Consider the following 10,502-nt stretch of genomic DNA (forward strand, 5'->3'; position numbering starts at 1 on the left):
TTTGTTAAGCTCTCTCTTAATTCTCTCTAATATTTTTCTTTCACTCGTTACACACACACATAAACTAAAAGCTAAGCACATATATATATAGGTTATATAACCGACTCATTGTTGAGGACTAGATTCTTCCTTAATTTTCTGTTAATGCCACGTTTTTTTCCTTAATTATTAAGCATGAGCACGCTGCCAAAACTAATAAGAAAGTTGTTGCCACCTAGCTTTCAAAAGTTGCTTCTCTTTTTGACACATTTCAAATGATTCAAAATATCTTTGCCGACATACACTTGTGGTTTATATTGCTCCACTTCATTAAGCTTCTACATAATTCTTTCAACATGTTGAGTTTGACTTCCAACACTCCCCCTCAAACTTGACTTTCTATTCCAAGCTTTTCTTTGAGTCGGTTGAATATATATGCTCTCAATGGTTTTGTGAAATATTTGCTAGTTGATCTTCAGTTTTGCAATAAATTAGCTCCACATTTTTGTTCTTCACTTGTTCTCGTATAAAGTGATACTTTCTATTGATATGCTTGCTTCGGCTATGGGAGACTGGATTCTTGGCAAGGGAAATTGTAGACTTGTTGTCGACATAAATTGTAGTTGGTTCTTCTTGTGCCAAATTTAGCTCGTTCAAAATATTCTTTAACCACATTGCTTGGCAAGTGCACGCTGTTGCGGCTATGTATTCTACTTCACATGTTGAAAGAGCTACCATTTGTTGCTTCTTTGATGACCATGAAATTGATGCAGAATCGATATGAAATAGATATCCAATTGTGTTTTTTCGATTGTCTAAGTCTCCCCCATAATCACTATCAGAATAACCAACCAGCTTCGAATTTTCTGAGTACGTGTAGAACAAACCATGATCTAATGTACCTTTGATATATCTCAGGATTTTATTTGCTGCAATCCAATGATCTAGTTTCAGATTCTCCATGAATCTGCTTACCAATCCCACAGCGTATGTTATGCCTGGTCGTGTGATAGTCAGATACCTTAGACTTCCAACAATGCTTTTAAACAACGTTGGATTCACTTACTCTCTTGTTGAATTCACACTTAATTTGATTCCTGGTTCTGCTGGAGTGGCTACCTGCTTGCAATCTTCCATTATGAATTTTCTTAAAATTTCTTCTGCATAATTCTTTTATGATATAAATATTCCTTCTTGCATTTGCTTCACTTCAACTCCAAGGAAGTGTGACATTTCTCCAATATCTGTCATTTCAAATTCTTTAGTCATAGCTTTCTTAAAATCACTGAACATACCTGGATTATTTCCTGTTAAAATAATGTCGTCCATATATAAGCACACAATCATGATATCATCGTCTTTATTTTTCTTTGTGTATAAGGCATGCTCGTATGGACTCTTCATGAACCCATTTCTCTGGAAATATTCATCAATTCTCGTGTTCCATGCTCTCGGGGCTTGCTTCAGACCATATAGTGTTTTCTCCAATCCGTAAACTTTGTCTTCATGTCCCTTTTTAATGTATCCAGGTGGTTGCTCAATATAAACTTCTTCTAGGTAGTCATTTAGAAATGTCGACTTTACATCCATTTGATAAATTTTTCATCCTTTTTGTGCTGCAACTGCTGTGAGAAGTCTGATGGTCTCGATCCTTACTACTGGAGCAAATACTTCATCATAGTATATTCCTTGTCTTTGCTTATAGCCTTTGACAACTAGCCTCGCTTTGTGTTTCTCGACCTTTCCTTCTTTATTAGTCTTTGTCTTGTAAACCCATTTTACTCCAATTGGGTTATGACCTTCTGGTTGTCTTGTTAGCTCCCATGTATCATTTTTTTCTATTGATGAAATTTATTCATCCATTGCATTCTTTCATTTGTCATCTTCAACTACTTCTTCGTATGTTATTGGATCACTATTCACAAGTAAACAGAAAAATGAAACATTATTTAATTCATAATCATTGTACCTTTCTGGTATTCTTCTCTCTCTTGTGGATCTTCGAACTTCTGTGAGAGGTGCTTCAGAATCTTATATTATGTTGCTAGCATCGTTGTTGCTGCTTGACGACGATGGTACATTTTGTTGAGGACCTTGATCATCAGCTTGTTCATCTTAATTGATAAGATCTTCATCTTTATATTCATTAAAAAATAGTCCTTCAACTTTCTTTTCCTCTTTGCTCCACCTCCAATATTCTGCTTCATCGAACTCGACATCTCTTGAAATTATTACTTTCTTGGTAAGAGGATTATATAATCTGTAAGCTTTTCTTCTTTCATCATATCCAATGAAAATACATTTTTCTCCTCTGTCATCAAGCTTCTTTCTGGTCTGTTCAGGAATGTGGGCATATGTGATACATCCAAAAATCTTGAGGTGTCCAACTCCTGGTTTCTGTCCACTCCATGCTTCGTTTGGCGTCATATACTTCACACTTTTTGTTAGACATCTGTTCAATAGATAAATTGCACATCGAACTGCTTCAGCCCAGAAATTTCTTGGTAGTTGCTTACCTTTTATCATGCTTCTCACCATGTCAAGAATTCTGCAGTTCTTTCTTTCTGCAACTCCATTTTGTTGTGGTATGTATCTGACTATCAGCTAATGGATGATGTCATGCTCTTTACAGAATTCTTCAAATATCTTTGATATATATTCACCTCCTCTATCTGATCTGAGTATCTTCAAATATTGCCCGCTTTGTTTTTCGCCATTGCTTTAAATTCTTTCAATTTTTTCAGCGCTTCTGACTTTTCTTTTAAGATATAAATCCAACATTTTCTACTAAAATCATCAATAAAAGTTAGGTAGTACCTGTTACCGCCAAGCGATGATATATCAAAAGGACCGACTATATCTCTGTGTACTATCTCCAACGGTCTTCGAGCACGCCAGGATCTACCAACTTCAAAGCTTTGTCTATGTTGCTTTCCTTTGATGTAAGTCTCACATAATTGAGTTGGAGGGTTGATCTTTGGTAGTCCTTTCACCATGCATGTTTTTATAACAACTTCAAACCAGAAAATCCAAGATGCTCATATCTTAGATGTCATAGCCATGAATCATCTTTGATCGTGGTCTTTATGCACTTGATTTCTCCCGACTCGATATCAATTGTAAAGAGAATATTTCGAGTCATATCAACTTGGGCTATTAATTCTCCTTCTTTATTTTTGATGGAAAGCGAGCGATTCTTCATCTGCACTTCATATCCTTTTTCCAAGAGTTGACCAAGACTAATGATATTGCTTTTCAAATTAGGTATATAATAAACATCTGAAATGTATTTCTTCTCCATTTCTTTGAGTAATCATGACTTCGCTTTTTCCTTTTAGTTCTGTGTGCGAGTCATCTCCGAACGTTACTTGCCCATGGACTGTTTCATCTAATTTCACAAACAGATCACTTTGACCACACATATAGTTACTGGCACAATTATCAAGATACCAAATATTTTTCTTGAATTCTTTATTTCCTTTATAAGAGAGGAATACATGAGATTTTTCAATTTCTTCTTCTTCAGTTGTTATTACGTTATTTCTTTCTTCTTGTTTAGGAGCATATCTACACTCATAATTATAATGACCATACTTATTGCAATTATAACATTGTACCTGGAATTTATTTCCTTGTTGATATCTGCCTCTACCTCGGCCTCGGAATCCTCATCCACGACCTGATGTTGGATTGTTTTCACTTATTTGATCGGTGTCATATGATCGACTACCACGTACACAAGTTCTTCATCCTCCTTTGTATCTTCCACGATAACCTCTATGATTTCCTCGACCTCGTGTGTAGCTGCTGCTAGCTTCTCCTTCGTTGACATTCATCTTGCTTGTAGAGTTTGCTCCAAATTTTTAGAATTTTCATTTTGTTTCATTTTCTGCTCATGTGCTTGAAGTGAACCAACAAGCTCATCAATCAATATTTGGGATAAATCTTTTGATTCTTCGATTGCCACAATCACGTAATTGAATTTTCTTATCAATGACCGCAAAATTTTTTCCATAACTCTAACCTCATCGAGTGATTCACTATTTCTTTTCATTTCATTTACAACCGCTTTCACACGGCTAATATAATCATCGATGGTTTCTGTATTTTTCATTTTTAACATCTCAAACTCAGCTCTAAGAGTTTGTAAGCATACCTTATTTGCTTTTTCGGCACCTTGTAGAGATTTTTGCAAAATCTCCCACGCTTGTTTTGCGGTCTTCGCATAAGAAATTTTTTTCAAATGTAGATTCGTCTACTCATTGAAAAAATAAAGAACAACGCTCTTTTATCTTTTTTCTGGGTTTCCTTTAATACCTTCTTTTCTTTATTGGCCAGGGCTGCTTCTGCTGCTGCATTTTTAGGATCGGTGTAACCATCCTCGATGATATCCCAAAAATCTTGAGAGCCTAGTAACGCCTTCATTTGAATGCTCCAATTGCCATAATTCGTCTTTTTCAATCTCGGGAATTTTTCAATCTCGGGATTTTTTGGTTGAATCATGTTGGTCATTTGCTCCACCAGGTTAAACTCGAACCAAGCTCTGAGGCCACTTGTTGGAAGCGTAGATAGGCTCTCAGTAATTTATAACACTCGAACTATTATTGATACGAAACAAAATACGTTACAATGACACTACTCAATATTACAATACTAGTTGCGTCTAGTTTACAATCACCTTATAGCTTTGCTAAGCTCTCTCTTAATTCTCTCTAATATTTTTCTTTCACTCGTTACTTATACATATAAACTAAAAGCTAAGCGCATAAATATATATATATATATATAGGTTATATAACCGACTTGTTGAGGACTAGATTCTTCCTTAATTTTCCTTTAATGCCACGTTTCCCCCCCTTAATTATTAAGCATGAGCATGCTGCCAAAACTAATAAGAAAGTTGTTGCCGCCTAGCTTTCAAAAGTTGCTTCTTTTTGCCACATTTCAAATAATTTAAAATATTTTTGCCGATATAAGCTTGTGGTTTATATTGCTCCACTTCATTAAGCTTCTATATAATTCTTTCAACATGTTGAGTTTGACTTCCAACATGGATGAGTGAAAATAGATGGTTGAGATTGACTCATTATTTTTTTTCAGTAAATATATTCACATTTCTTACTGTTAATCTCATACATCTGTTTTTACTCATCCAACGGTCTTAAATATGTAAAAAGAGATGTTTAAGGTTTATGGTTTAAGATTTGAGGTTAGGTTTTAGAGTTTGAGATTTTGAGGTTTGGGTTTGAGATTTGTGATTTGTGATTAGGATAAAAAGAGATGTTTTACTTTGAGTTGAAAAATATTTGTTTTTGTGTTGTAAATTTTAACTAAATCTAAGTTATTTATTTATTTAAATCTAATAGTTATAAATTAATGTAAAATTTATTAGTTTTACATTGTGTAAGCAGATTATGCTCCATATATATGTATATATATTCTCAATTTTATTAGATAAAGTAGGGACATAATTAATGTGTGTGTATATTAAGCTAGTGGTATTATGATAATTATCTCTAAATATATAAAGGCTAATTATATTATTATTATTATTATTATAAGGTCGACTCGAGCATTTTTCACCCTAAATTTTAATCCAATCCGATCCGAGTCTAAATTTAAAAATTTGACTTATCAAATCTGATCAAATTAAAATAAATTTAATTTAGATAAAATATTCATCCCTAAAATTAGCCGACTATTGATCAAACCACCTTAAAAAGCGAAAATTTTAAAATGTTAACAAAATATGGTAGAAAGGTAATACGAAATTATATCAATCGATTCATATAATTTATCATTAAATAAACGAAAATTCATGTGATCGTCAAATGATGAGCTAAAAACTGGTTTTATTTAAATTTTTGTGGTGAGTTATAAACTATGATGTAAAAGGAGAATAATGGGTAAAAGGTACTGAGACTTTGGTTTCTTTCATGTTCATGATAGTTGAAAAAAAAAGGAACATGGCATGTGGATTTCATATCCCATTTGTGTAAAATGGGAAAAATAGTTATTAAATTAGGGATGAAGATAGGGCAAGAAAGAGTGACAATCTTCACCATATATGGGAAAATGTTGAAATGGGGAGTGACTAGGACATCACTAAGGGATTGCCAATGCAAAATAAACTACATTTTGTATGGCTTAATGGTATAGGTACATATATCTTGTAGGTCTTTCCTTTCCTCTCCAAAGTGAATTGAGAGTTATATCATGGATGCATTTGACAATGGCTTAAATGGACATGACTTAATGGTTCATAATCATAGATATTCTATATAAAATTTGTGTGACATGTTCTGTCATTGATATGAGAATTTAAATTTAAATTTAAAAAATGATACTAACGTGAAAGATGATCACAAATTATAAAATAGGTATAAAAAATAAATATAAAAAAATTATATTGTTTTAAACTGTTATGTTTTATATATAATTTCAAAAAAAAAGTGAAATTTTAACATAATTTCAAAGTACTACATTAGGAATGAGCATTCGATTGAGTTAAGTTGAGTCGAATAGTCAAAAAGAAAATTTAAGTTAGTCGAGTTAACGAGTCCTATTTTATAACTCAAATTTTATTTAAAGTTTATTCGAGTCAAATTGATTTTATACAATTTGATTAGAGTCAATTTCTTCGAATTTTTTGTTTAAATTTAATTGTAAATATTTATAATGTTACAGAATTAATTGATTCTAATTTAAACGGCTTCTATAACCATACATAATATACATATATATATTTTCATATATATCATGCAAAGTTAAGATACTCAAATTGAAATTAAAAATAAATTTAATAATTATTATAAATTTTGAGTTGGTCGAGTATAATTTTATAACTCAAATTTTATTTAATTATTTTTTGAATTAAGTTAAATTTATAAAATTATAAGTCGAATTAAACTAAATAAAAAATTCAATTTTTTGAATAAGCCTAATTTAATTTCCCCTGATCATAACATCATATGTTAATTAAATTTAAAAAATTAATCGTGTGACAAAATATAAGATTGAATTTCGGGGATAAACTATGTGCGTTCAAACGCAACTGAAGCGTCATATGAGGAAGGTGAGGTGGGAATTGACGGCAATTCCCTTCAGCTTTCATAAACTATGATATAATTGTATTCACTTTTGACTTAAAAGACTGCAAGGAATTGCCGTTTTATCGTAAAAAGCGTGTTTCTACCGCAATGGTCAAAGTTTTTTTAATAGAATAGTCAAAAGTTAAATAACAACAAATGTTGATTTTTTTTTCTCTTGCTTAGTAAACTAACACTTGGTGAGTCATTTTATATTATAATTAATGAAATACGAACTCATCAAGTGATTTTAATAGTAAATAAAATGTTATTATTTTAAAAATTTTGAATTCGAGTAACTATGTTTTATAAAGTATGATGAATCATTAAGAAGTTAAGAAAATTTTGAATAAATATTATTTTATAATTATTTTAGACTATTAAAAAATCAAATATATTATTTAACATAAAAACCATTTTTATTAATTAAATATTAATTATTTCTATTATAATAAATAATAATTATTAGATGATATCACGTGTTATTTATGTAAAATTTTTAATTAAAATTTTTAATGTTGAGATTTAATTGTTTGTGAATTATATAAACGATAGCAGGCAATTGTTAGAGACTCAAATTTTAACTTTCATCTTCAGTTTCTTCAACAAAAATGTCATTATCGTCATCATCTTTCACCAAAGGTGGATGACAATGGAACCAATGGAGTTATGGTCCCTATATTTGGAAAATTTAAATTTTAACATCTCATTTCCTTCAAGCAATTAGAGGATGAAAGTTTGTACGAGGCTTGGGAACGTTTTAAGGACTTGTTGCGTAAATGCCCAATGCACGGATTCTCACATTTGACACAAATAGAAATGTTTAATAATGGATTGAACATGCACCCTCGAATGGTGGCGGGTGCTTCAGCAAACAAAGCATTGCTGGACAAGACATATAATGAGGTCTATAATATTCTGGTAAAAATATCAAACAATGATTATCAATACCCCAACACGAGGAACATGTTTGGTAGATGTAATGATGTAGCAATGGATTCTGATATTTTCAATTCCATGACTTCCCAAATCACATAATTGACAGACATGGAAAAGAAATTACAAAAGTTGGGGGTATGTACGAGGTAAAGACATCACTCTTCCCTCATGTGTTTATTGTGGAGATTATCGTAGCTATGAGGAATGCCTTCAAAATGTTGAATATGTCTACTATGTTGGGAACTACAATAAGAACGATAATTCCTATGGAAACACTTATAATGTTAACTTTCATAGTCATCCCAATTTGTCTTGGAGGAGTCAAAATGTTGTAAATCCACAACAACTGCATTACAATCAGCAACAGACGATACCTCAGCATCAGATGCAACAATAAGTTGTATAATCGCGTCAGAATTATCAAGGAAAACATTATAATCAAGATTCCGACTTTAATTATCTTGAAGCTTTAATGAAGGAGTGCATGGCAAGTCAAACAACATCATTAAGAGTTTTAGAAAGTCAGGTTGGACAATTGGCAAGTTCTCTTAGTAGTAGACAACAAGGAGCGTTACCTAGTGACACTGAAGTTCCAAAGCCAAAAGGGAAAGCTCATTGCTACGAGCATTACAAAGCCACCACAACGAAAAGCGATATTCATATTGGAAAGCCTATTGAGGAGCCTAAGAAGAATGATGATGATGGGCCGGACAGCAAGATAAAGGCAATGAAATGGAAGTAGACCTTGAACTAACTATTGATGTTACAGCAAGAAATACAGTATAATGTAGTAATTTTGGAAACAAAACCAACAACAATGTTTCCTGTTATGCCACCACCGATGTCGAGACATTTGAACCCAAGGCCTCCAACACTGTTTCCCCAAAGATTTAAGAACGCCAATGAGGACCAACGGTTCAGAAAATTCATCAAAGTGCTCAGACAATTGACAATCAACATTCCATTTATTGATTCATTAGAGCGAAATATGAATTACATCAAGTTTATAAAGGAGGTACTCTTGAAGAAGCAAAGAGTTAGTGAATTCAAAACTGTTGCACTTACTGAAGGGTGCAGTGCCATAGCTGCGAGTAGATTGCCACCAAAATTAAAGTATCTAGGGAGTTTTACTATCCCTTGTGTTATTGGTAATCGATTTGTAGGTTCCAGGTATTAACTTAATGACTCTATCTATTTTCAGAACATTTGGCATTGGTAAGGCTCATCATACTACCATGACACTTCAACTTGTTGATCGGTCCATTGTTCACCCTGATAACACAATAGACAACGTGTTGATCCAAGTGGAAAATTTTATTTTTCATACAAATTTCATTATTCTAGACTGTGAAGATGACAAATATGTGTCGATCATACTTGTCAAACCCTTCCTTGTTTTAGGCAGAGTAATAATCGATGTTGAAAAGGGAGAACTTACTACACGTCTTAATAAAGAACACATTACCCTTAATATTTTAAATCTTGTTATGAATGATGATAATGTTGAATGTCATTCTATTAACATCATTGATGAAATTGTACATGAACGTATGGACGAATCTTACAACATTGAGATTGTTATTCGCTATGTTACGGTAACAAAGGAATTAGATTAGCCAGATCATAAAGAGACCAAGACAAACGAGGGGATCTAAAGCTTCCACATTAATCCTAGCATCAACTGCAGCTCTACACCTTCAATGTCAACTATAGAGCTGCGGCATGAGCACTTGAGGAAAATTAAAAATGCTACCATGGTGCAGAAAAACACAACAGTAGCCAAGGCATAGAAGAAGGTCTCACACAGCTCTTACAATGAAAGCCCTTCTTCGAAGATTCAAACGTCAAGCCCATGCATTTATATGGTGACAATGAAGAAGTGCGCTTCATGGCTAATTCCAGTAGGCAAGAGTTTTTTTGCGAACAATGTTGCGAACCCACAAGCACAAATGACCTAGAGCATTGTGATGATGCCACAACAACAATAGGAAAATAAAAGAGAATCGTTTTATTGGGACCCAAGGGAAGTTACCATAAACTTCCACTTCACTATGAAATGCCTAAACATTATCTGTTGCATCACCAATTTTTCCTCGATGTTGCTATCCAGCAACTGCCACTATTATGCTTGAATGATGATGTCTCACCTACTAGCACCACCAGCCCAAGGACACCCAAGTAGGAGAGTATCGTTGTCCCATCTCCCAAGTTTTTTTATTTTATTTTTCTCTTTGTTTGTATGCATTGAGGGTAATGCACATCTCAGGTTTGGGGGGTGTTGTTCATTTGTGATGTTACAATTCAAAAAAGAGAATTGTTGCATTTGTATTTGTCATGTTCATGTTGCATTGTTGTTACTACATTAAGGATTAGGATGTCGTAGTTGATTAAAATTTTAAACTCTTTTATATAAAGTTCGATGAAGAATTTTTTTGGAATAATGAAATATATGAGGAATGCGTTAGATTCTTGCTAAAATTGGTCCCTAAATCTTAA

The 10,502-nt window shown here is 32.9% G+C and overlaps 1 protein-coding gene across 1 annotated transcript; it reads left to right on the top strand.

The window, feature by feature from the left end:
• The first annotated feature begins 8,490 nt into the window (after positions 1-8,490).
• On the top strand, positions 8,491-9,622 carry LOC120115624. Its single transcript, XM_039136273.1, has 3 exons — positions 8,491-8,730; positions 8,776-9,119; positions 9,208-9,622. Exons 1-3 carry the CDS (start codon positions 8,491-8,493, stop codon positions 9,620-9,622), a joined length of 999 nt encoding a protein of 332 aa, XP_038992204.1.
• Positions 9,623-10,502: the final 880 nt, after the last annotated feature.

The sequence above is a fragment of the Hibiscus syriacus genome, unplaced genomic scaffold (genome assembly GCF_006381635.1).
Source record: "Hibiscus syriacus cultivar Baekdansim isolate YM2019G1 unplaced genomic scaffold, ASM638163v2 tig00110267_pilon, whole genome shotgun sequence".
In the NCBI taxonomy this organism is placed as follows: Eukaryota; Viridiplantae; Streptophyta; class Magnoliopsida; order Malvales; family Malvaceae; genus Hibiscus; species Hibiscus syriacus.

What these genes read in the sequence shown, in the direction of transcription:
- LOC120115624 (XM_039136273.1), top strand. Translation starts at nt 8,491, where the DNA reads ATGGCAAGTCAAACAACATCATTAAGAGTTTTAGAAAGTCAGGTTGGA. An exon ending in GGCCGGACAGCAAGATAAAG is followed by an intron (nt 8,731 to 8,775) that starts GCAATGAAATGG and finishes TTGATGTTACAG; the next exon opens with CAAGAAATACAGTATAATGT. An exon ending in AGATTGCCACCAAAATTAAA is followed by an intron (nt 9,120 to 9,207) that starts GTATCTAGGGAG and finishes ATCTATTTTCAG; the next exon opens with AACATTTGGCATTGGTAAGG.